The 27653-nt window shown below is 38.9% G+C and overlaps 1 protein-coding gene across 3 annotated transcripts; it reads right to left on the bottom strand.

Annotated features, from left to right (window-relative positions):
* Positions 1-10642: 10642 nt before the first annotated feature.
* On the bottom strand, positions 10643-27083 carry GBP5 (guanylate binding protein 5). Of its 3 annotated transcripts, XM_012801702.2 has the most exons (12): positions 26870-27083; positions 20622-20823; positions 20026-20153; positions 18740-18846; positions 17711-17907; positions 17132-17374; positions 14545-14825; positions 13487-13699; positions 12503-12605; positions 12039-12220; positions 10913-11050; positions 10643-10833 (listed from the first exon to the last, which is right to left on the bottom strand). In XM_012801702.2, exons 2-11 carry the CDS (start codon positions 20809-20811, stop codon positions 10934-10936), a joined length of 1761 nt encoding a protein of 586 aa, XP_012657156.1. In that variant the 5' UTR covers positions 20812-20823; positions 26870-27083; the 3' UTR covers positions 10643-10833; positions 10913-10933. The 3 variants fall into 3 exon arrangements, with proteins under 3 accessions (XP_012657156.1, XP_012657155.1, XP_012657157.1); XM_012801701.2 differs by having other exon boundaries at positions 10755-11050; positions 20622-20863; XM_012801703.2 differs by having other exon boundaries at positions 10755-11050.
* Between the last annotated feature and the right edge of the window lie 570 nt (positions 27084-27653).

Here is a 27653-nt window from a genome sequence, read left to right as displayed (position 1 = left end):
AAGACTGCCTCCTCCATAATTTTTCGGTGTCGTATTTTCTGTCTACCTTTTTGAGATTAGATAACATTTTTCATTTGTTTTCTAAAATTTTCAGCTAATAAAATGGGTTGCTTGAAGGCATTGATAATAATGAAAAAGAACTTCAGTAGAGCAAAAGTAGAGCATTAAAAAAATTGATCAGAAGTGAGAAAAACAGGGAGAAAAATGTAGAATAAATAAGATTATGGATCCCAGAAAGGGAAGCATGACCAATAAGCTGAAGTCCTCACAATGCATACAGTGTATTTGAAACCCAGTGTCTGGGTTCAGATCCTAGATCCATCCTTTACTGGCTGAGAGGAACTTGTTCTCTGTGCCTTAGCTTCTTCATCTATAAGATGAAAATATTCATAGTAACTACCTCATTAAGTCATGGGAGAATTAAATATCTTGTAATATTCATGGCCTTACCTAAAACATGTCTGATACATAAGTATTGTGAAATATTTGTCCTAAACACACACACATATGTATGCACACACATGGTGTCCATAAAGTTCATGTGCAATGTAAAATAGTGTGCCAGACTGTATGGACACCCTGTGTATGTCCATGTATTAGGAGGCATGAAGGAAGGAATGCCAAATGAAGGTGAAGGACTGGCTTAAGACAGGCACAGCAGCATGTCTCCCAACCAGGAGTCAGTGGGGTATGAAGGACACCAGGACCTGCACAAGCAAAGAATGGGGCATCCAATGAGGAGGAAGGGCAGAGGGGCAGGAGCCCATGGAGGAGGAATCAGGCAAAGGACACCCAGAACAGCCCAGGGATGCCACAGCAGAGATTCAGGAGTCAGGCTTCCAGGGATCTAATCATGTATTACCTTTGAAAGTTTACAAGAGGAATTGACCTCTGCCAACCTCGATTTTCTTATCAATATTATAAATTTTTCTGTCTGATTCACTACTGTACAGGCTAATAACAAACAGGACATCAATACGTTATTTTCAATTTTCCAGAGCTACTCTACTCATTAACTGTAATGAGTTAATATGTGCCAGTGTATCCTGTAAACTGCATATTACCAAATAAACCAAGTTAATTGAGAATAATTTTGTCAGGAAAAAACACCACCCGGTTTCTCCCCATTGAAATTGCAGCATCCTTTTCTTAGAGATAATTTTGAGGATGCTTTGGGCAAATGTCAAGCAGCTTACAATGTTCTATTTTCTTTTCCCTTTTTATTTGAATTATTTTTCATCTGCAGGGAGGACTGAGGTAACCCAGGCAAGAAGTTTTCAAAACTCAATTAAAGAAACAGAATGAAATAGTTTTATCAGTTCATGTGAAAGATTAACAGTTTTCAAAAGTTACTCTCCATGAGAGTCAGTGATGGTTAAAAATTATCCAAAATTATCCATTTTCTTCCAATTCCACCAGTTATTATGATGCAGTTCCTGTGTGGACTACACATTTTAAAACAGAGCAGGATAACCAAACAGGCTCAGACTTTATCCTTAACAATTCACTGGTGGGGTGAGACTAAACCATTCCACATAACGCAGCCTTATGTAGCACATGTGGACAGTTCAAAAGTGAACAAGAGTCAGTCTCTGCGCATTTCAATTGCTTAAGGAAAGGACTATTTTTTTTCTTGTTAATCTGTTTCCCCAGGATCTGGCAGTGGGTAGTTAGGAAGTGCCTGAGAAAGGGATGAGTGGGGCTGATTTCGGGGTTCCTCAGCTGAAGAAGGGACTTGGCACGATTTTCCGCAGATGAGGGGGCGGAAGCCTTTGCTGAAGCCTGGGATGGATATACAAGAAACACCCTGGGGACTCCCTGTGTCCAGCCTGCCTGGCAGCAGCTTCGGGACCACACAGAGACCTGAGCTGCCCAGTGTCATAGGACCACGCCTCGCATCCTTCCTCTGACTTCGGCCACCTGCCCACCTGCCAGGGCAGGGAGTCCTCACTTGCAATTTCCCGGTTAGTTAATGGAAATGAGCGTGGAAGACCCAGTGTAGGAGGTCACCTACCCGGATCAGGATGGCAGCCAGACAGCAAGTTCTCAGCCCGCCTCTCTCACCTTGGGCTCCCTCTTCCGTCTGGCTCTTCAGGAAAACAGTTGTTCACAGAAGCTAAACATCAAGCCGGATCCTCTAGTCCCCATTTTTGTGGATTGAGATGAGGAGACCCGAAATCAAAAGGAAAGTGATTTCTGGCTGAGTTAGCAGTTGAGGTTTCCCCACTGTTTCTAAGTAGGCAGGAAAACGGAGTTAGTGGGATAAGGGGGTGGCGGGGAACAGGGCCCTCCACACCCAGCACTGACACCGCCGTGCCTCTTCTCCAAACAAATTGAGTTTGCTGTTCTTCTATCCCCTTGTCCACCCCTAAATCAGGTAAAACTAGCCTTTTGCCATGTCACTGAGAGCGACCACAAGTACTCCCTGGGTTCCCTCCCCCGCACTCCCCTGGAGAGCAGGTCCAATGACTTGGAAATGAGCCCGATGGGGAAAAGCCCTGCATTCTTCGGGAGAAACGATATTGAAACACCTTCACAAGAGTCGGGCCGGGGTGGCCCTCTCTGCGGCTGCAGGGTGCAATCAGGTGGGACAGACGTACCTGAGCAGATCATTTCCAGGCCATCCCTCAGGAAGCACCCCCGATGCCCATCAGCAGCACTTGTCTGGAATGGTTCATTTTAAGTTGAAGAATTTTCTAATTAGTGACTTGGTTTGATTTCACTGTTGGAGTGCTCACTCCAAACCCTCTTCAGTTCCTTTTAAAAGGGAAGTAAGTTATTTTGGGAATGAAGGTTCTCTCTTTCCATTCCTTGGGTGTCAAAGTTTTCACAAAACAAAAGTTGGCAGACAGTAGTATGACAAAAAGGTGGCAGGGGTTTGTCTATAACTGCCACATCCTAAGAGAAAGCAGGACCCAGGCAAAACTGTGAGCGCCAGGCTGTGAACTGGTCTTTTCACAGAGCTAGTACTGAAAAAGAATTAGTCATTTCTATTTAGTGCTGATGGATCCAAGTATGATTTTTATTTATTTACTTTTTTTTAAATTAAATCATAGCTGTGTACATTAATGCAATCATGGGGTACAATGTGCTGGTTTTATATACAATTTGGAATTTTCATCAAACTGGTTAACATAGCCTTCAAAGCATTTTCTTAGTTATTGTGTTAAGACATTTATATTCCACATTTAGTAAATTTCACATGTACCCTTGTAAGATGCACCGTCAGCCCCCTTACTCCAAACCATCTACTGGATGGGCCTTTCTGACTCCTCTGCACCAAGTATGATTTTTAATCCTCTCTGTCCTTTAATCTTCCTGGATCTAGACAAGTATATCAGGGGGGTGTTAATCACTTCACCAAACCTCTTTACTCTTCGGAGTTTTGGAGCCCAAGGATCATATTACAGATGGAGCAACAGAGAGCAGCACTTGGGTGGCAAAACACCAGTCTCTGTGTCCAGAAATAGGAAATGACTCGTGTGTCTGCCAACTGGACCCTGCCTCTTCTTTCTCTTTTCCTGTAATTACTATGGTGCTAAGAAATAGAAACTGCAGTTGCCGCCTGCTCTGAGCCTGCTCCGATTAGGCTCCTAATGATAAATGCCCGGGTCCTAACTATGTCAGCCTTTCTCTGTCTCTCTCTCTCTCTCTTTTCAGTTCTGAAACTCTTTGATATATTTACCTTAAATAAGACCCAGCCTGTACCTTTGTCTGTTTAAATGGTAGGAATTCTAGAGAAAGCTCTATTTTTCTAGTGTAGCCAACTCTTGAAGAAATATTTGTAAATCTGGCAATAGTATGTTGTCGGATGGCCGCGGAGACAAAGACAGCTTTCCCACCAGTGTAAGCTCACACCTGAAATTGTATGAACACAAGAAACAGACTACAAGCTCAGGTAGGCAAGTAGCAATTATTTTTTATTTTTACTTCACTTATATAGTACTTCAGTCACATATACTCAATTAATCAATGATCAACAGAACACTACAAAACCTTGATTAACATTTCCTATTTTATCTTAACCTTACAGAGGAAACACTATATCTGGAACTATAGATCAGTTCTTTCCCTGACGCCCCTTTTGTGGTAACTTTCCATCAGACATGCTCTAGTTGTTTTTTCTTAAAGTTAAAGGTCAGAAAACAGGGAGTAACATCGAAAGCTTTTCCAGGTGCTTATTTTAACTCCAAGGCACAGGTTTAATGACTTTGTTTGTCTTAAACTCCGGAGGCCTTTTTGCTTTTAGGACATATGTGCTTACATACAAGGGCTGTAACCCTTATCCCAGCAGGCTTAACGGCCGCACCCCAAGAGTATCTGACGGTGGTTTTTATCTCCAGGCTGTCAGGCCCTGCTATCCCGACCGAGGCAGCCACACCTAAACGGTGTTTGCAACTCAAATCAGCCTTTTACCTTATTCCTGGAATAAGAAGAACATAACGTGTGGGTTTTTCGCCCACAATAGTGTTAAGTCTGGATAGTTTTTCTGGCATTCCATAACATGACATCCACCTCTACCTCCCAACGTGAGCTTCGTCTTAATTCTTGGGGAAGAGCCTGAAGGGTTCTTTATTTTCCCCCAATCTTTGCACAATACAGAATGGGTTTAAACTGAAATAACTGTAAATAACTGTATTGGAAAGAAGTTCTCGGTGGCCATAGTAATAATGTTATAGAAGTTATAGGGGAAAAAAAGAGTTGCATTGAACTTTTTTCTGGCATGAAATTTCTGGTCAATATACATTGAGTACTAGTTCCCTCCAGTAACAGACGCTCAGGAGTCTGCCATAGCCCTACAGCTTGGGACTTTGTATGCACTGATACTTTGGGCTTGGATTTGTATAAATGCCTTGTTTTCCTGAGACTCTGCTATGTCCACTAAAGCTGATATAAGCACATGGTTCAACAATTCTCTTTCATGTTGAGAGCTGGGCCTCCTAGAAATAGTTTCAATTTTCAAGAAGAAAAAATAACTTTTTATTATGTTACTTTTTGATGAGGGCAACTTTCTAGGGCAATAGGGAAGGATTTTCATCCATGTAAGGCTTTGTTTGCCACCAAACTTTTAGGTTAGTCTCCTTAAAGGAGTGAAGTTGCAATTTTTTAAACAATAAGGACCTACCCTTAGGTCAGTTCCCAGTGCACCTTACTAAGAAAATTAGTGTGATACATGCACTGTTGGATGTCCTTAAAATTAGTACATTATTGTACATCCAATCATAAGCTAAAAATGTTCCCAATGGTTCTTTTATTTTCTCAACTTAATTTTAGCTTTCTTATCACAAATCCAGCATAGGTTGCTCTCGATGCCTTTTGGTGTTCATCTTGAAGGATCCTAAAGAGGTAACAGTCATATATTTGTGTCTGGAGATATTTCTGTTCATATGACATAAGAAGGTTACACTATACTAACCAGTTCCTAGCATTCCTGATCAGTTAAAACATGTAACGGGTTATCACTAAGTGCATTGGTATGCCATTCCCCTTGTGGTGCTAGGTCAATCCCTCATGTGGTAGATTTGATTAATTACCATATATTCACTCTTCCTTTATTACTGTCATGGAATTATTTTATTTCCTACTACATTTATGAGACTGATCATGTGACGTGCTTTTCAAATGGCATGTGGTTAGAAAGGGCAGTGCAACATTGTCATTCCAGAGCAGACTTTTTTAAAAAGACATTCTAGGTTCCCACTATTTCCATTAGCACTCTACAATGAGGGCAGTTAAGCCCCCGTAGGAATTGCTCCATTAAGTCAATCACAGTTGAAAAGGTCACTCACAGCCTAGAACATGACTTAACCCATAGCCTAGAGCCTGATGCAGCCAGTGAGAGCAAGAAACAAAATAGTTGTTTTTATAAACTGCTTACATAGGGAAGATGATTTTGTGGAGTGTTATTGCAGTAAAAACTGAATAAGAAACTTCCTGCCTCCCCTCTAAATATAGGTCTGCGTTCTTCTTCTGTTACCACCTAGCTAGGTAACTAGATCCCCATTTCTGTTGTCTTTGCCCCAGAAATTTTCTGAAACATTGTGAGGAATGTTGATATGTGATAAGTCAGCTGGGAATCGAGCAATGTCTCCAGGTACAGGGAGATGCATTACCTGCATATCTAAAAAATGTCTGGCAGTAGGGAGTGGAAATGACGCTCCTGAGTGAAGACTCGCTGTCATTTACACAGTAACACCTCTCCATGTTGATCTTTCCCTGAGCAGGCTCAGGTAGGGAGTCACATGTGGCCACCATTATTTATCCCTAGATAAACATCATGGCCTCCTCATCTCTTTTGGACATCAGGATCACTTGGTCATTGAATACATAGTCCAGCATTTGGAGTTTCACACAAGTGACAAGGAAGCCAGCTCAGATCCTCACTTGATCGTTCAAGCACAATCCAGAATTTGAAGTCTTACAAGCTGCAAGGAAACCAGCTCAGATCCTAAAATGACCACTCTGTCAACAGTATTTGGGGAAATTTCTGTATAAAACAGATGAAAAATGACTATCCAAGTCTATCCTCTTGCCCTTTCTAATTTATCAACATGACTTATTAAATATTTGTAAATTACAAAGTCCAAATTGTTTGACAGTTTTCCTTATGGAGATAAAAGTTCTGGAGTCAATTTAGAGCTGGGTATGGTTGGCTCATGACTATAACCCTAGCACTCTGGGAGGCCCTGGGGGAGGATTGCTGGAGCTCAGGAGTTTGAAAATTGCCTGAGCAAGAGCAAGACCCTGTCTCTACTTAAAAATAGAAAACACTAGCTGGCCATCCAGCTACTCAGGAGGGAGACTGAGGCAATTGCTTTGGGATCGCTTGAGCCCCAGAGGTAGAGGTTGCTGTGAGCTATAATGATGCCATGGCATTCTACCCAGGGTGCCAGAATGAGACCCTATCTCAAATAAATAAATAAATAAATAAGAAAAAATTTAAAACTTTTTTTGTTGTGAGTAATAAAGTAAAAGTAAGTATATCTCTACTTTGAAATAGGACCAATGCTAAGATTTTAGCCACTTATGTTGACCAAATAAGCTCTATTATTTTTTTGAAAACTCATCCCTCCCCCTTTTCCCTAAAATAATTGTAGGGACAACTGAATCTTGTTAAATATTTCACATGAAACAACTCCGTGAACACTACCTCTTTCTGGATAATTCGATGTTAATAACTTAAGATAATCATGAAAATCTTAATAAGAAAATTAATTTAGAGTTTGTATGTTCTGTATGGCTATAATGGCTATATATATGACAAAAATGTATATATCAGTAGAATATGGTTTACCTAGATGAAAACCAAGAAGTATTTATCTCACTACCACCAAAAAAAAAAATCAATCCTTCGAGTTGTGGCGATCTAAAAATATATATTTATTATGTTAACTTCTTAATTATTGTAGTTTTATAGTAATCACAGACAAACACAAACATATCAAATGAAGTAGTTTTCTTTTTTTTTTTTTTTTGAGGCAGAATCTTATTATATTGCCCTCGGTAGAGTGCCGTGGTGTCACAGCTCACAGCAACCTCAAACTCTTGGACTTAAGAGATTCTCTTGCCTCCATCTCCCAAGTAGCTGGGACTATAGGCACCCTCCACAACACCCAGCTATTTTTTGTTGCAGTTGTCACTGTTGTTTAGCTGGCCCAGGCCAGGCTTGAACCCACCAGCCTCAATGTACGTGGCTGGCGCCATAGCCACTGTGCTACAGGTGCCGAGCCAAATGAAGCAATTTTCATTTTGATAAAGAGAACCCATTTAGTTCAACAAACGTGTTTTGAATATTTTCTACGTGTCACGATTTACAATTCTTATTACCAGTATATTATCAGTTACCAACAGAAGGACTCGAAGGTTGCTTCCAAATTTTTGTTATGCAGCAATGCCACAAAAACATCCTGCTGTCTGTGTCATTTTGCACGTAGGTAAATAAAAGCATAAGGCAAAGTCCTAAATGTGGATTTACTGGATCAAAAGGTATGTACATTTAACATTTTGATGCATAATTGTACCAGTTTGCACTCTTACTAGCAAACATGAAGAATTTCTGGTTACTCCAAACTCTTGTCAATCCCATGTAGCATCAAATGCGTTGTTCCTGGCAGATCTTACAGGTTAAACAGGAGCCTCAGAGTTTCAGGTTGCACGTTTGATATTATCACTGCAGTTGAACATCTTTTCTCCTTACATTTGCCCATTTTTAATCCAAAATGAGATTGTTTTTTGGTTCATTTATAATGTATCCTTATGGCTTAAGAAATTATATTGTTTTTGTGATATAAATTATATTCCTCTCTTGTCATTTGTCTTTTCCATTCGCCTATGTTTTCCTGTGAATAATGTCTTTTATTATGTAGTTGAATTTACCATTGTTTTCTTCTATGTATTTAAAAAACTCCCTGGTATGATATAATTTTATGGTTATATTTTTCATGCTTCTATCTCGATTGATCTAAAATTGATATTGGTATAAGTTATAAGGAAACCATTTTTTCCAAGATCACTACCTATTGTGCCAATACAACTACCTAAGTATTTCATACTCCTTAACTAATATGAAATATCAGATTTATTATATACTGAATGACTTTGAACCGACTTTCAAACTTTAAATTTTGTTTTTTTACTGTTTAAATATCCATTTCTCTGTCTACTTGGCTAATTACTGGGATGTTTTCATGTATGCTTTAAGCTGGTTTTCCCCATTTTGTTACTTTTATTACTTTTTTAAATTGCATTGGCAGTCCTGGCCCAGTGGCTCTCACCTGTAATTCTGGCACTCTGGGAGGCTGTGGCAGGTGAATTGCTTGAGCTCAGGAGTTTGAGACCAGTCTGAGCAAGAATGAGATGCTATCTCTACTAAAAACAGAAAAACTAGCCAGACATAGTGGCGCATGACTGTAGTTTCAGCTACTTGGGCGGCCAAGGCAAGAGGATTGCTCAAGCCCAAGAGTATGAGGTTGCTGTGAGCTATGATGACGCCCCAGCACTCTACCCAGGGCAACAGAGTGAGACTTTGTCTCAGAAAAAAAAGAAAAAAATTGCATTTGGATATTTTTTTTGTTTTTTTAATTATAAAATTTAAAATAAATTTATTCCCCCCAAATAAGTTTTGATGTATTTATTATATATATGTAGGCTTAAGAGTATTGGCATTTTCTTTTCTGACAATTTTTATAAATTTTGTGCATTTTGGTAACATTTAACTTTTTTCCTTTGAATTTCACATACTTTTGAATCATTTTATTCCATAAGTTTTTACTAGTTTTGATGTAATTAGAAATTTGGTGTTTTCTTCCATTAGATCTTCTTTCTTGTTTCCCATTAAAAAAAAATAAAAATGGGCAGCGCCTGTGGCTCAAAAGTGTAGGGCACCGGCCCCATATGCTGGAGGTGGCAGGTTCAAACCCAGCCCTGGCCAAAAAAATAAAAAATAAAATAAAAACTAATTTGATCAAAATTAAGTTGCATTTTGTGTGGCAAGCCCAAGGGTCACCGTACATTCATACATACAGAAAATGGGAAATTGTAGCTAAATGCAGCATTATTTACAAAATATTCATTACAAAATTTTACACAGATTTACAAAGTATGTCTCTACATGTTAGTATATAAATATAAAATGTAGTATGAGTTTGTTAATTTTTCCTATTTATGACAACCTTTGGGACACCCTATATTTAGGTAATACCTTTACATTTTTACATTTTTGACAAATGTTTGAGGTTTCTTTCTTTTTTTTTTTGCAGTTTTTGTCCAGGGCTGGGTTTGAACCCGCCACTCCAGTATATGAGGCCAGCACCCTACCCCTTCAGCCACAGGTGCCATCTGTTTTTGGCAAATGTTACTAACATGATTCATATATTCCAAAAACGAGCCACAATATAACAAAAGAAGCCTAATTTTATAATTTTCTATGAGGAATTGTGAGCCTATTTCATTTGTGAGCTCACAATTTTCATTCTCATCTTACCAAGAAATGGCATTTCTGCAATTAACGCATTGCCACTCTCATCAAACACCTTTGAACCCAAGAAGCCTTCAATCCTTTAGTTCTTTAAGCCCAGTTTGTTTAGCCAATTTGTTTCTTTATTCAGCTCCTCAGATTTCTTTTTACTTTTTAAATTTATTATATGTTGACAAATTATACTTGTATATGTTTATGGAGTATGAGGTGATATTATGATTTTTGCATACAAAGTGGAAAGATTAAATTGAGCTAACGTATCTTATCACCACATTCCTTTCATCTTCTGAAGGATCTCTATTTTGTTATAACGTTATTGACTTTCAACTTGGAACTTCTCTGTGGAGATCGTCCAATGACAGTGCTGAGGAATCACGTCACTGCTCAGAGAGCAGCAGGCCCCACCTTGTTACCAACTGCACGTTGTTTTCTCTCTACCATTGGTGCCTTCTGATGGCATCCGGCACCTGACCATCAGCTGGAGTGATGGTACTGAGCCCAAGACCTTGGCCAAGATCCATTTGACTGAGCCTATGTGGATAACACCTCCTAGATAGTTTATAATACCCTAAGACAAATATGGAAAATTAGACAGTTGGCAATGGGATATGCCTCCTGGGGGAACCATCCTAATATAATCCCCAAAGAAAGGCAGTGATAAAAATATCCTTTATTATACAATCATAATCTCTTCAAGGAAGCAATTATAATTTAAAGTATTGGACTGCTGAGATGCACATTTTACCAAATACAAGCATCATAACCTTATAACACAATATAAAGGGTTGATGTCATAATTATGAAGTTTATTGAAATGTGATTGTTCCTTTGTGTCTTTAGAGAAAAGAGTAAGAAAGGAAGTTCTGATGTTTAGTACTTGTTCTATAATTTCAAGGTCTATAATTTCTTGTTCCTTTGTGTCTTTAGAGAAGAAAGGAAGCTCCGATGTTTAGTACTTTAGAGTAAGATACATGGATCGTTTGGTCGGTTAGCAGCACTCTGGAGAACCTGGATCTGATTTTGAAGTCTTCTTTGTTCAGCTTCCAGTTCTTCTTTGAGCTTTTGAGCCTTCCTCTAAAAAAGAGTGATAAATAGAAATTATTAAAGTTCTGCAAAAAGTAAGATTGAACTTTTTTCTGGTTACCTAAGTCATTCATTTGTCCTTACTTATTTTACTGCACAGTAGAAATAGACAGTCTGCCCATACTGCTCTTCAGAGAAGAGTGGCAATTTTGGAAATTCCTTGGAGTAGTTCTTGGCAAACTAGTACCTAAAGGTGGCCTGACAAGCAATGGGGAGGAATTAGGATGTCCCTTATCTCTAATATTAGAGTGCTGAATAGGAATTTCACACCGGATGTGCAGAAGTGAAAATATTGCAGAAACCAGTCACTGGGAAGGCCATTTTGATAACTAGTTAGGCAGTGTGTATTGGCATTTATCTCTTTGGAACCTCATTTATCTCATCTGAAAAATCAGGGTGCAACAGTTCTGCTTTGCATGTAATGCATGTAAAGTGTTTTGATAGTGCTTGGTAAGTAACAATTACTGCTTATTAAATGAAAAGAAAACTAAAGGACTGGATGAAACAAACTACAAGTGAAAAGCATTCGGAGCCAGAGATGATGAAGGCAAGGACTGCGGCATAGACACAATAATATGAAACTAATTTAACAAGGTATCAATGGCCAGAGCAATTAATAAGTTAACAGGAGAGACCAATTACTGAAGGCTAAAAATACCTTAGTTTTTATTTAAGAACTTAAGAGTGCTTATTCTGTGCCGAGTACCATTCTAAACACAAATTAATTAACTCATTTAATTACCAAAGTAACCCTATAGAACAGGCATCATCACTGTCTTCATTTCACACAGGAGGAAATGAGGCACAGACAGGATAAGTAACTTGCCTAAACCATGTATTTATTAAGAGGTAAAGCTGAGATTGACCCCTACGTGTGGGGCCCAGCCTTTGCTGTGACCTTCCCCAGCCCTGCCCCTTGATCTCTGCTTGGAGCTCTCATCATTTCAGACAGCGGAGAGATGAAACAATGGGCCAATACCTGCATCTCAATTTCCTTCATCCTCTTTTGCTCTGCCAGTGACTTTTCATGGGCTATCTGCATTTGTCTCACTTGTTCCTGCTGCAGTCTCTCCCTCTCCTCCATCATTCGCTGGTTTTCCCTTTGAACAGCCTCCAACCTTTGGGCTTCAGCCTGCGCAGCCAGGGCTCTCTCACGTTCCTCTGAGGAGAAAAAGTAGAAAGACAAACCTCTCCGGGATTAACGTGGGCCTTCCTTCTGCCTCCCACTCTTATTCGCTATTGCTTCAAGTTCTTAGAGAGTGTTCCCTGGGGTTGTTTTCCCTCCTAGATAACCATAACAAAGCTGATCGTGCCACACTTGGACAAAGCCTGAGGAGCTAAGAAGTGTGCTCTTGCTCCAGTTTAATGATCCCAGGAGAGAAACTAATTTCAAATTTATAGAAATTTCTTTTGTCTCTTACATCCCTTCTGATTTCTTCTTACCTGCCATTTTCTTTTCCTTTTCTGTGAGAGCCTGGTCTGTCCGTAGAATAGCATCACTCACAGACTCCTTGGATTTTAAATACTCCTGCAGAGCTTTCTCAGCCTAGCAACCCCCCCAAAACATGCAGTTAGAGGTAGGAAATAGTGATTAGCAATGTTATAAACATCTTTACTTCTTTTTCCTTCCAGTGTCTTATCTTCATGAGAGGTGCTCAGCCTGTACTTGATGCAATTTTGAATCAAGGCTCCCTGGTTATAAGTTTTGGCCAATCAGAAGGCCCAAGGCCACTAGATACAAAAGACTTGTTCCCAGGTGGAAAAATACTGTAAGGAGGAAAACTGATGCCACTTGGGTGTTTCAAAGACTGATGTCGTCTGGGGAAAAGATGCTTTCTTTCCCCTGAGATGGAGACTTTAAGGACTGGCTAAGCTTGGTCCTCTTGGTGTCATCGTCATTGTTCTGTAGGTTTAGCCTGCCTAGAAATTAAACCAGTAAGAAAATGAAACAGAAAAATGAGGTGGAGATTAGGAAGAAAGAAGGAAGGAGGACAACTGATAGCATTATTTAAACACCTGAATGTGTCTATATTTGAGACTAAGTTAAAGCTTTTTGCTCTTAGTTTATGTAAGCCAGTGGATTACCAGTTTCTTTTAAGTTAGTTTCAATTCTTGAGATTCTGTGTAATCAAAAAGATCCCTTTGTTGTAATGAATGTTGATGGTTGCAATAGAAGTCTGGTCATTATGGCAGTGGTTCAATTGAATTCCACAGCTATCATTAGAGTATAAGTTCTGTGCTAGGAAAACCAATGCTAGGCATATAGTTTTTCCATGAATGCTTATTCAACAAAGTGAGGCAGAGACATGAACCTCATTTGTGTGCCTTTCACACAAATCCCTACACATCCCTTTCTTTCTGTCTTCACCAGTTTTTAAAGAGGCCTTCCGACAATTTCCCACAATTAATAGGTAAAATCAGGGATACCTGTATTCCTTTCCTAGGCTCCTGATGGTACTTTGCCTTCAGCTCTTCTGTCTTCTGAATGTAGAGACTATGGCCTCCTGGCTTAGAATAAATCCCCAGCTTCACTGCTTCTTCTAGAGAACCAAAAATATCTTGAAGCAAAGTCCAGCAACGATCCCATGATGCCTCTAAGTTCTGTTTACAAATGTCTTCATGCTTTGCATCCAGTAGGATCTTCAAAGAGACAACAACCCATGGCAAAGATGTTAGCGATACTTCAGTTTTTCTAGAAATGATTCTCGAAAACAATCCATGTATTTTCTAGAAATGTAAAGGAATGCAAGCAAGCCTATATCCTTCTCACTACATCTGGAAATGTTCTAAGGATGATACTCTGTAGAAAAATGACATTTAGGTTCAAAATCTCCCCCAAATCCCCTTCTTCTTATTATTTCTGCTTTAGGTGTGATATTCAGACCACAGATCACTCGCTCCATGCTAATTTTAAATGCAGCCTACCCTTTTACAGTATTCCTCATTTCAGTGTTGTACTAGGCCTGGGCTTTCCAGTAAGAAGGTAGAATAAAATAATTGGCTGGAATGAGCTCAGCCTATTTTATTAAATCTGGTAATAATTGCAATGGTTCAATTTAATTCCACAGCTATCATTAGAGTATAAATTCTGTGCTAGGAAAACCAATGCCAGGCACATAGTTTTAGTGGATCCAACTGGTAATTCTATATGCTTGATTAATAAAATGGGAAAGTCAATTAATACTTTGTAAATATAATTCTTTAAAGCAATAAAATTAATTCAAATGTAGTTCATAGGTATAACCTGGTAAAAGTAGGTTGTGTGCATATATGAAAACTTCAGAATTTATAAGGTCCAGAATAGTTACATGTGTGTTTGTTTTCAGAATAACAATGATAGTGATATCATGGCCAGATAAATGATTCTTACGGTTTTCCAATCTGGTAGCAATTGCTTTTTTTAATTCAATCCTGTTTTACCATTCATAGCAATATTGTCTTCTATTGACCCTAATCCTCATGAACCAGAAAAAAAAAGTCATTACCTCTAATTCCTTCTGGAACTTTTGGTCCACATCGTTGAAAGAGTTTTTCATAAAAATTTCAATGGCTTTTTTCTCAGTGGCCTTGTGTAGGTCCAGCAGTTCCTGAAGGGTCTCCATAGGCAGCTGCGCCTTCTGGCCCATCTCCTGGTCATAATAGGCCATGGCCTTTTGCACTGCAGCTGAATTCTCTATCTGGGCCAAGGTCAGGACTGTGTTCTCCATGCTGGGAAGATTCCCACTATTGATGGCATTGACATAGATTATCACCAGGTTCTTTAGACCTTCACAGAAAAAAAGAAATGTTTGGTTGCATAGAAAGAAGGCATAGTTGACATTAATAATTCTGAGATTGCACATTTAACAGTGGGTTGCCTGACATTTTTCAGTATTCCGGGGAGTAGCCCAGATAAGTTCCTTTGGGAAACTGTATGATCAGGAAGCCAGGTTTTTCCTTCTTTGGGAAAAGTAGCTGTGTCCAAAGAAGAAAACAGAGGAAATCTCAAGATATATGTGATTGTACACATTTCATCCTTCTCCCATGGAAAAATGAGGAGATGATTATACAAAAGTCATGCAGATTCATTGAGAATGCCATAGGCCTTTGCCTCTTTAATCTTCATCTTTTCCTCTCATCCTCAGTTTTCTGTTTGTTTGGAATGCCTTTTCTCTTTCACTTTAGTATGGTTCAACTAATAAAAGAGATTTTCTCCTTTGAAAAAGTACAAAATGAGTAGTTCAGACAAGGTTTCCCTTATTCTTTGTTAGAACTTCCCTATTTTACTTCCTTCCTTACTTGTTCGCACACTTTTCTTTGCATTCAACTTCCATCTATAATGTAGCAATTATTTACAGAATTCTGAGACACAGAGTTCTTAAGAAAAACTAGATTAAAAAATCTCAGATTTCCTTTAGTGTTCTAAAAGACAGAACCAGAATCCATACTGCTCACCACTCACAAAAATTAATGCACAATGGATAAAATACTTAAACCTAAGTCATGAAATGGAAACTTAAGAATCCTAGAAGAAAATACTGGAAAACCCCTTATAGATATCAGCCTAGGCAAAGAATTCATTAAAAAGACCCCAAAAGCAATCACGGCAATGACAAAAATAAATAAATGGGACCTGATCAAATTTAAAGGCTTCTGCACAGCCAAGGAAACAATCAAAAGAGCAAACAGACAACCCACAGAATGGGAGAAAATATTTCCAAGCTTTATCTACATCTGATAAAGAAAGAACTCAAGCAAATCAGCAAGAAACAACCAAGCAACCCCATTAAAATGTGGGCAAAGACATCAACAGAAACTTTTCAAATGAAGATATACTAATGACTAAAAAATTCATGAAAAAATTTGTTAGAAATTTCAACATTTCTAGTCACTAGGGAAATGCAAATCAAAACCACCGTGAAGTAACACCTAACTCCAATGAGAATGGATCCTCTTAAAAATCCCAAACAACAGATGCTGGTGTGGACACAGAGAGAAAGGAAATCTTATACACCGTTAGTGGGACTGTAAACTAATACAACATCGATGGAAAATTGTATGGAAATACCTCAAAGAATTCACCATTCGATCTAGCAATCCCACTGCTGGTATATACCAAAAGGAAAAAAGTCATCTTATAAGAAGCTCATCTGCATGGGAATGTTTATAATAGCACAATTCACAACTACAAAGACATGGAAATAACCTAAGTGCCCACCAATACATGAATGGATTAATAAAATGTGGTATATGCATATGGAGTACTACTCAGCCATAAAAAATGGCAGTCTAGTATCTTTTGCGACAACCTAGATGGAACTGAAAACCACTCTTCTAAGTGAAACATCACAAGAGTAGAGAAACGAACACAAGTACTTCATACCAAATTGGAACTAATCAATCAACAATTAAGTGCACATGTGGAAGTAAATCACAATGAAAATCAAGCTGGGGGGAGAGCAGAGGCGGGGATGGGCAAATTCACACCTACTGGGCACAGTGCACACTCTCTGGGGGAAGGACGCACTTATAACTTTTACTCCATCTGTGCAAAAACAAAGTATACAAACAATAAAACACATGTACCCCCTAATGTTCTGAAATTTAAAATAATTCTTAAAAATAAAATTTACAAATTCAGTAAAACACTCACACAAATACACATTTGTGTCTGAAAAAAGGAAGAAATTCTGGACAATTGGGCCTTTGAATAATGTTTGTTCCAACCAAGTTCAAATTCTGTAAGCAACATGTGTGTCTTGCTCCTCTTGTGCTAATCAAAGGCTGTGACACATAATAAATGCTGCAGTCCATGTATGTTAGTCTAGTTCAACAATGAAACTTTGGGTCAAACTTCTTTAACTTTGTGTTATCTTCAGATACATTCCCATTTTACATAGTTTTGGAAGTATAACTTAAAAAACACTAGAAATATTTTTGATACCCACTAGAATTTAATAAAAATATACATGTAATTTTCAAGGTAGGAATTCCCTATGCATTTGTTAACACTGACACTGCAAATATACTCTTATAAATGGCCCTTATTCTTTATACTAAGAATTGAAAGAAAATCCTAAAAATAGTACTTACAAGACCCATTGACCTTAATCCCTCCGGGAAGAGTCTTAATCATAGAACAACTGAAGATGTAGGAACAGAATTCTGCCACCTGTTGCACAAATTCAGAATCTAGTTCATCATCATGCAGTGTCTCAAGATGGGCAAGTTTCTTTTGCTGAGTAGGTAAGTCAAAGATAAAGCATTTCTTTATTGGAAAGAACTTCTGTATGCATAGACGGGGCAAATTGAACTTCTGAATTGTTTGATCGCTACCTGGAGAAGGAAAAGTTGAACTTATTCAGTATAGAATTTTAATCTATTTATCTCAAATAAATGTCCTTCTTCCTAATGTTACACAGTTTAATATATCTTCATAAACTCTAAGCTAAAAGACAAATGATTACTAACCTCAGAAAGGGGGGGGGGAAGACATTAGTTCTAAGAACAGAGTAAAGCTATTTAATCCTGAACCTATTACATTATAAATTAATAATATTCATTATTTATTTTGTAGGCGAGCTAGGTGAGTGAATATGGAAAACTATACACAAAAGAGTTCACTTCTTATGTTACTTTTCTCCATCTTTCCAGATGTGAAATTCCTATTACCTTCCTTTAGCCTTAGTGAATTCTCCAGGTATTCGTCTGCTGTGATAAGTTGCCCATCTATTTCCAGGTCTAAGTAAAAGTCTCTTAGAGTCCACACTAATTCTGGAAAGAAACTGGCAAAGTCAACAGCATCTTCAGCTCCAACAAGGTCAGGCGAGCTTCTTGCCCAGAGCAGATCTGTCAGTTCTGTTACATTGCTGAGATGGGCAATTAAGGAAAACGCAGAGATAAGATGCCTCCAAGCCCATGTTTAATTCTATGTCTCCCCAGACCTTTATTTCCCTTAAGGTGCTTTTTCTTTTTTGGAGACAGAGTCTCAGCCTGTCACCTAGGGTAGAGTGCCTTGGCATCATAGCTCACAGCAACCACAAACTCTTGGGCTCAAGCAATTCTCTTTCCCCAGCCTCCCAAGTACCTGGGACTATAGGCACTGGCCACAAAGCCTGCTGATTTTTTTTCCAAATGTTTTATTAGAGATCAATGAATTAGAAAATTATTCATGTATACAAAGAAACTCAACAAAAGTATTTTCTCCGTTTTCACAATGAAAATACAAATAGCATTAGTAGAGTTATTTCAGTTCTGAAAGCTGAATTACAATTCTTGCTCAGGACTAGTTGAGTTGTTGCTTGGCTAACTGAAAGAATTAATTTCCATCAGCACTGATAGGCTGCTATTTGTTTCCTATTTTTCTTTCTTTTTTCTTTCTTTCTTTTTTTTTTTTTTTTTTTTTAGGGATGGGGGTCTCGCTTTTGCTCAGGCTGGTCTCAAACTTCATTGAGCTCAAGGAGTCCACCTGTGTTGGCCTCCCTGAGTACTAGGATTACAGGCATGAGCCACTGTGCCCAGCCTTCCCTTTGGGTCTTTACCAAATCATCATTTATCAGTAAATAGAAGAGTTCTTTTCTATGTACTTTCAATATTTGCCATGTTTTCATTTTTGTGATTCACAAGGACTTACAGACAAACAGCTGATGGATAGAGGAGTTACCTCTGATTTCAATGCCATCCTACACCACAAAAGGATACTGCAGGAGGTCGATAGCTTCCTGGTCAATTTTGTTCATGGTATTGTATATGACAGTGCTGCTCAGGAGGATTGCCAGTGCAAAGATCTGCATATCGGTCTTGTCAACCTAGAAGTCAGAACAAATTTAAGTCATGTCTCTTGGGATTCTCAGATGCACAATTTATAAAAGTAGATCCCTGATCTACAAATGTTAAAGAAGACAAACACGAATAATTGTCAGAAATGTGAATTTTGAATAGTTCTCTTGTTGACACTGATAATTTTATACTCTTCTGTATTAATTCCCCAGCCCCTTTTGTAACGAGTATTAGATATTTGCAAAACAAATGGCTACTTTAAGATAATGGGAATAATCCAACTACTCAAAAACCATGGTTTTCCAGAGCATAAAACAAAATTGGCTTACATATACCATAAATATACCTATGTTATTAAATAATTATTATCTATAATGCAGTTCACATCACTGATCTTATCTAATTTTTTAAAAAAGTTGTGATGTGGATTTATAATTACTATTTCCATTTTGTAGGTGAGGAAACTGAAGTTCAAATGATGGCTTATCATCTTTGCATCTGGGCAAATCAAAACCAAACAAACAAAAAAAACCATAAAAACAATGGAAGTTCAAGAGAAAGTTGCAGTTGTATGTCAGAGCCAGCTAGTAACAGCATATTGAGTACATCCCTTCCAAAGAATGAGTTTAGTGTCTCCACTCTGTTAGCGTGAACTCAGTAATGGTAGGAGCATTTAGGAAACTGTCGAGTGCTACAAAGCAAGGTTGTTCTTTCTTCTCTCCAGTGAGCTGACTAGTAAATACTTAACAAGCATAAAATTAGAAAAAATCCACCTATCTACTGTCCAATTATGAGCTGAATAAGACCAAAGAGGAAACAAAAGATTTAGGGAGACTTCCTTCTCTTGTCAAAGTTAGAGAGTGACAAGTCCCAGAGCCCTGATTTTAACGCAAGTCCATCTGAGCCCAGAGTCCACTATTATCTAGTGTAATCTCCAGGACTGGGTCACAGCAATTTTATTTGCACCATCTTTACACATTTGGGTCAACTGCCTGGCTCAATTCAGTGCAGTTCTCCCAATACTGACTCTATTATGTTTTCTCACTTCAGGCTTCTAAACTCTGACTATTAAATATAGAAAAGAGAAAGAATGGAGGTATACTTTGGTTAAGTAGAAGCACAAATTTAAAAAGGAAAAAACCTAAACACTCCCCGTATAAAGACTGTTCAGCAATGAGAAAGTTAAGAAGGAAATCCTTCTTCTTTACCTTCTCCACATCTCCCAGGCCCTCTGTGTCCAGCAGAACTAGGGTGTGGTCTGGTTTCTGAGGGTGCGGCACACACCACATCCAGATGCCCTTGGTGTGGGACTGCACCGTGGACCCAATAGAGAAGCCTGTCAGGGGGAGGAGAGAGGTTGGAAAAGCAAATCAGAGATTTTCTTAGTAATGGAGTGAGGGTTTAAGGAAAGCAAGATGAGGAAACAGTACAACCAGTACTGATCAGAATTACAACAGAGCAATGGGAAGTCCGTATCCAATACTAAAGGCTGGAAATTTGATTTGTTTAAATATGCTCCTAAAACTTTGCCAACTCATAATTCTATATAGGGAAAGCATTTCACTGATGTCTTGCCTTTATGAGATAATTATGTTATGCTTTTTCCAAGGAAATCTGAAGGCAAAAAAAGGTGATATATCAGGAACAATGAGTTGCTTTTCATCTTGCAGAAGATGAAAACACAAGCTGTGGCCTAAATGCTAGTTTTCAACATCCACTCCCATCTCTCCTCACATTGCCACACGGGATGCTGCCCATGTGAGTGGACAGAAGGGACTTGGCAAAGCTCTGGGGTGCCACTCACCCTTGCTCTTCCCAGCCAGCTTGTTCATCAGGTAGGATTTGCCCGTGCGGTAGAGGCCCACGATAGCCACCACCACCATGGGCTGCGTGATGCCAGACAGGATCTCAAAAGCTTCTGGGTTAACCTCCAGTTTCTCTTCGGTATTCTCAATGAGACACACAGGGTCTGGCATGTGGATCTCCGGAGCCATGTCCCAGATATTCTGTTGCCCACAAGTAAAGAGAAGAAATGGGCTGGAATTTCTAGCGTTTAAGCAGAGAAAGTTACTTTGCTTACTGAACCTGTGAGTGGACTACTTCCAAGCATGACCTAAGTTTCTGAAAAAAAAAAAAATTTTTTTAAATAGAAGGATATGGCAAAGAAGGCCACAGTAAAATAGGTCCTAGACCCTTTATAGATCTACTATAGGTTACCCTACTGGTCCTTAAATATCTGATGGGCATAGAGAAACACACGTCCAGAGTCCAACCCTCAGGTAGTTTGAATCTAACTCTAATTGTATTGATTTTTGGTTGACTTAACGTTTCTTAGTTTTTACCTTCCTAAATCTCTATATTAATTATTTTTTACTATTATTTGTTGTATTATACTTGCTGCTTTCACCACATATCAAGTTGATTTTTTTTCTTAGTTAGGTTTCTATCCAGTCAAACTGCGTCGTATTAAATATTACCAGGTTATTTGTTAGCATTAGCTAAGAAATCATAGTTGCTTACTTCTTAGGAATATATTTCTCAAAGTATTTTTTACACAGTTATTGAAGTGCTTTATTAAACCAAAGCTTCAAAGCATGATCATGTTATGACTGACTGAATAAGTAAAGAAACTTCCTTTAATGAGGATTAACTAACTCTTTTCTAACTTCTGGGCTTCGATTCCTGTAATCTAGAAAGTCTCTGGGAAAGTGTTTTTGTGCTATATGAAATATAATCAAATGTTTGCTTTCCTGCCTTGACATATTATAAAGAACAGTTTTCTTCTATTTTAGGGGGTTTATTTACTAACAAAAATACAAATCCACCATCTGCTTGATTTCTTCTTTGACTGAAATCTTACAATGAAAAGGCTTGGATTCCCCATCTCTTTTCCAACAGATTGTGAAAACGATCTATTTACAATTACAAAGACTCACTCTTGCCCCTTCCTCAAGCTAACACCTGGGTAGATCCAGGTGACAGACAAATTAAAACAGAAATTTCTTAGGAGCAGATAATAGTAGATCCACTTGCAAATGGCATAGGACTAGGTCACAGGAGTCAAGAAATATCTAGCAAAAGCCTGGTCCAAACAAAGGCAATTCCACAATAAATTTAAAGCCTCACATGTCAAGTCCATTCCAATCTGCTTTCAGTGGAATATTTGTACCTTATAATTATAAAATTCTGGTTGCCTAGTTTGTATGTAGTAGATGCTAAAATAATTTTCAATTAGAAAGATATGGTTTCCTTGCCGTGATTATCTACAATAATTAGCTAGAAGAACAGCAGACACAGAACCCAAATCTGTAGGCAGATACTGGGAACCTACAAGTTCTTAGGCTGTGGGATGATGTTGCTAATTGGGGAGGGAATAATTTGCCAGAAGTGTTCAGACTTCCTTATTGTGTATATATATTGAAAAGCTTATTTTATGTTTTTCCCAAATGTTATCTGAAAGCATCTTTAATGCTTTTAGGAGAGTCAAATCTCTACCACAGTGCGGCAGATTCAATACATTTGAACTGTACATAGAACTGTTGCTTGGTCATATAGAACTTAGCCTGTGAGGGGGACTCAGGGATGCATTCTCCCTAAATCTCTCCAGGCTTTCTAACCTTTTGTAAATAAAAACAATGCAAGAATGGACACACACACACACACACACACACACACACACAGTTGCACATTTTGGCTTTGCAGTAACTTAGGCTTTGACTTCAACCCCTGCTCTACAACTGGCTATCTACAACCCAGTGGGATATTCCTCGATTCTTCAAGCCTATTTCCTAAAACTATGGGAGCAAATAAGCATTTTATTACAACAGTAAAACTATGAGCTTTAAAGAGACAGGGCAGTGCCTGTGGCTCAAAGGAGTAGGGCGCCAGCCCCATATAAGTGGTGGGTTGAAACCAGCCCCGGAGAAAGGAAAGGAAAAGAAAAAGAAAAAGAAAAGAAAAGAAAAGAAAGGTCTTCATTTAAAAAAGAAAGGGAGAGCTATAGGACAGGAAAAAAAAATACAATGAAGGGAAATGCCAAGAAACAAAGAGAAAATGGTCAGAAGAGCTAGTTGTATCTGAAAGAAAATGTCTGTTTTCAGACATACAATTCTAGTTCAGATTTTGTGCTATTTTTGTCGTTTGTCTTGTTGTTTGTTTTGTTTTCTTTTGCCTTGTTTTTCATCTCATTAATTGGAGGAAAAGCATCTGACCAAGGAGAGAAATGGTAATCAAACAAGTAGATGTGTGGAGTTCGTGCCGTGAGCAGAAATTCAAAAGGAGAGAATTTCAAGGGGTTAAAAAAAAAAAATACAATTCGGCACCTGTTCGATTTGGTGATTCATAAACCTAGCGGCAACAGAGTGGTGGACTAGAAGCCAATACAAAAGGGGTTGAAAAGTGAGTAGCTGCCAAGAAACCAAAACAAATTAAATCAGAACTATTTTCAAAGGAAGATAACCACAAAGTCAAGATAATGACAAAATAATTGTTGCTGTTTTCATGAAATATCTTTGTGGGTTTCAACATTTCAGCTATTTATATGCATCTCATTAATGGCGCTTTCTCATGGAAGTAATACATCAGAATGCAGGTCTGCTACCATAAGAGTGAAAGACAGACAAAGCTTTTACACTCAGCTTCTGGCATTTAAAAAAAGGATTTGAGAACGGGGCAAGATGGTCACCTGGAGATGTTGGTTGCCAGACTGTTCTAAAAAAAAAAAAAGAAAAAAAACCACAATGAGATACCACTTTACTTCTGTCAAAATGGCCATATGAAATGTCAAAACCAGTGATTTTTCAACCTATGTGCCATGAAAATTTTAAAGATTATTAGTTAAGTTATTCAAAAGAAGTTCAAGGCATGATAAGTATATTCTGGTTTTTTTTTTTTACTCTTTTTTTTTTTTAATCAACATAATTTAAGTGTGCCATGGAAGTTTAACTATGAGTTCGGGTGTGCCATGAGATAAAAAAGGTTACAAAACATAAAACAATCAGTGCTGGAGGAGATGCAGGGAAAAGGGAACACTCGTGCACTGTGGATGGGGATGGCTATAGTGTAGGAGAGGAGGAGACAAGGGCCAAGACCCTAGCAGGCGCTTGTAGAGTGGATGCAGGTGTTGATGTAGACAGTCCTCTGGCAGAAGCTAACTAGAGAGGCTGATAACTGCAGGCAAGAACGGAAATCCTGCATCTATACTGTCTCCCTGTTTCTAATTGCCATAGTCCAAGTGAGTACTGGGGAATAACCCAGTGACAGGGAGACTGAGGGGGCTGTAACTTCACTGGCAGGATAGAGGCACTCAGTGAGTGCATAGACAATGTGGCACCTGCCATCTCAGCTCAGGTCTGTGGCAGGGCAAAGCAACTCTAATGGGCCCTGCAGCCAGACAGCTGTGCTCTCAAGATGCTACCAGTTTACCGATGGCAGCAGCCCTGGCTTGTGAGGGTAGAAGGGCTCTCTGGCAGATCAGGAGCTGGTGGACTACCACATTCTGAGGGGAGGAAAAGTAAACACTCCCTCTTGACCCTTTCCAGGGACTCCAAATCCCTCCACTCAAGACTCTGTCGAAATAGGCTTCACCTTACTTGTCAGCTAAAGCTATCACCTTAAGCACCTTAAGCGAGCTTTGGGTAATTATAAAATCATTTCCATTGTGGTTTTAAAAGTTCTCCACCCTTGTAATCACCAAAGCACTTCTGAGGCACCCATAGACAGTAAAACAATGGGAAGAAACCCAAATTCTTAGTAAAAGTTAACGCTTAGCTTTGAATATTCTCCCCCTCAATTAGTAAGACTTCAAAAGACTGAAAATCGCTTCCTCCAGATGCTCTTTTAAACCCAGTTGGGTTTCTTTCTGTTAAGAGTATATTTTTGTTTTCAATATAAAAAACAAAAAGCTGACAATTTCAAGGCTTACATGGTGCAAAATTATTTTCCTAATGATCACCACGAACTTGGAGAAACCTCCATTTGGAGATCACTACTACACTCTCTATGGAAAACAATAAGGAAACTTCTCAAAGAACTAACAGTAGAACTAAAAGTAGATCTACCATTTACAAATTAATAAAGGTATGCAAGGCAAGAACTGGGGTAAGGGCCTAAACTCTCAGAGCATACTCAAATCAGAGTATTTGAGGATGAAATACAAACAAAGTGAAAGGGGAAAGGAATTTGGAAACTGAACCCAGAAACCAAATTTGGTGAGGAGGGCAAATGCTGAAGGGAACTTCCCAACTGTTGCCTGGTGGATAAAATGAATGATTTGGCCTGATCTCTCACAAATTCCCAATTGTTGCTAGAAGCAAAGGCACAGGCTTAGCTAAAAATGATAACCAGTCACTGTCTCCTCCTTTGCTTGGTAATAATCAGTGACTGTCCCCTTGTTTTCTTCTCTGTAATTGCTACTTTGGAGTCACATAGCTGGTAGTCATAAAGATTCCTAACTCTCTTCATAGATAACACCTTTTGGAAACCTCAGGGTAGTTTCTGAGGTATCTTCCAGGCCTCAAATCCAGTAGATATGCTGACCCACCCAGAGCAGCAGCTCATACCAAGAAACTGGAATTCTTGGTATGATTCTGGAATTGGAATCATGACCCCAACCCAGGAAGTGAAGAAAAACAAGATGATTTCTACACTCCTATAATTTTGCCTTGAACCTAACCAATTAGCAAACCCAATTGCCTAATCCTTTGCTCTCCAAGTTATCTTTAAAAACCCTGCCTCCCAGCTCGGCACCTGTGGCTCAATTGGCTAAGGTGCCAGCCACATACACCTAAGGTGGCGAGTTCGAATCCAGCCTGGGCCCGCCAAACAACAATGATGGCTGCAACCAAAAAATAGCCAGGCGTGGCAGGCACCTGTGATACTAGCTACTTGGGAGGCTGAGGCAGGAGACTCGCTTGAGCCCAGGAGTTGGAGGTTGCTGTGAGCTATGATACCACAGCACTCTACCCAAGGGGACAGCTTGAGGCTCTGTCTCAAAAAAAAAAAAAAAAAAAAAAGCCCTGCCTCCCAAATTGTCATGGAGGTTGATTTAAGAAATTCCTCCCATCTCCCAGCGTGGCGCTCTGCACAATTAAACACTTTCTCCACAGCAGCCCTGACTGTCTCAGTATATTGGCTCTTCTCTGTGAAAATTCCCAATTAATCCCCCTACTAGAGTTCTACTCAAAGGGAAAGAAGTCATTTTGTTAAAAGGACACCTGCATTCATGTTTACCACAGTATAATTCACCATTGCAAAGATATGGAACCATCAACTGTTGAGAAGATCAAAAAAAAAAAAAAAGGTGATACACACACGCGTGCACGCACGCACACACACACACACACACACACCCCCCATAGAATACTACCGAGGTCTGAGAAAAATGAAATAAGACCATTTGTGGCAACTTGAATGGAACTGGAGGCTATTATCCTAAGTGAAATAATCCAGGAACAAAAAACCAAACACTGCATGTTCTCACTTATACATGAGAGCTAAGCAATGGGCATGCAGGTCACACAGAATTATGTAACGGACACTGGAGACTAGAGAGGGGAGATGAGATAAAGAATTACCTATAGATGCAATGTACACTATTCAGGTTATAGGTACCCCCAAAGCCTAGACTTCTCCGTTATGTAATTTCTCTATGCAACAAAAACTATATGTACCCCCTAAATCTATTAAAGTAAAATTAAAAATAGGATTTTGTGCCACAAAATAATAATACAATCATATTTCTTGAAACTTTCAGGGTGCAGTTTGAATCAGCTTAATCACATTTTACCAAAGACAAAGGTAACTTAATAGCAATTACATCACAGTTTGAAGGCCTTTCAAACCCTCAGTTTACGTCCCACATATACTTGTGCCTAATTCAGTGGGAGGCAAATGTAACTGGCTCTTGATGAATTCTGCGGCATATCTGATAATACCACAATTTAGTCCTCACTGATGTCTGATACAGGCTGAGCTGTATCTTACCCCACATAGAATGTGCTTTAAAACTAACTGAACCACACAAATCTCTTCCCCCTGGTGCCCCATTCTTACCTTGACTAGAAAATCAGAAGAGATCTTTCAGAGCTAGTAAAAAGCTGCTTTGATGAGAACTTGGTAAGGGTTCCAACTCTTGTTTCTAAATTGAGCTGTGAGGCTTTCTGATGTACTTCTTTCTCTCCCAAATCCGGGGACTTCTTTTCTCTCCACTCCCTCTTCCTTACCCGGCAAAGCAGACAATTTGAGTATGAAATATAAACAAAGTGAAAGGGGAAGGAATTTGGAAACTGAAACCAGAAACCAAATTTGGTGACGAGGGCAGATACTGAAGGGAATTTCCCAACTGTAGACCGGTGAATGAAATGAATGACTTGGCCTGATCTCTCAGAAATTCCCAATTGTTGCCAGAAGAGAACTTCGGGATTCTTTGCAATTGTTCACAGCATATGATATTGAGCTTCTTTGAAGTCTGGATCACATGTACCTCTAGTTTGGAGGCAGCCTCAGGGGAAACGCCATATAATTTTTGAGGCCTAGTTTTCTGAAATGGTAGATGCACTCACATATGTTTATCACTTTTACAGCAGGTTTAGTAGCCAAGAATCTTAACTCCCAGGCAAGCACAAAGTTCTGGGCACCTATTTTTTTTTTTTTTTTACCTATGTATTAGTCTATTTTAATTCTCCCAACAAATATTTCCCACCAGTTTTGCAAGAGGTAGGGCACAGAGAGATTTAATAACTTCTTCAAAATCGAGAAAGAACATTAAGAAAGGGGCTTTGGGGGGGGGGGAGCCTGGCCTGTGAAAACAAGGAAGTGTGAAGGCCCATAAGAATGT

The sequence above is a fragment of the Otolemur garnettii genome, unplaced genomic scaffold (assembly GCF_000181295.1).
Source record: "Otolemur garnettii isolate 467f Iridium unplaced genomic scaffold, OtoGar3 scaffold00010, whole genome shotgun sequence".
In the NCBI taxonomy this organism is placed as follows: Eukaryota; Metazoa; Chordata; class Mammalia; order Primates; family Galagidae; genus Otolemur; species Otolemur garnettii.
The sequence above is the reverse complement of the archived record's forward strand: the minus strand, read 5'-3'. Positions and strand labels throughout refer to the sequence as shown.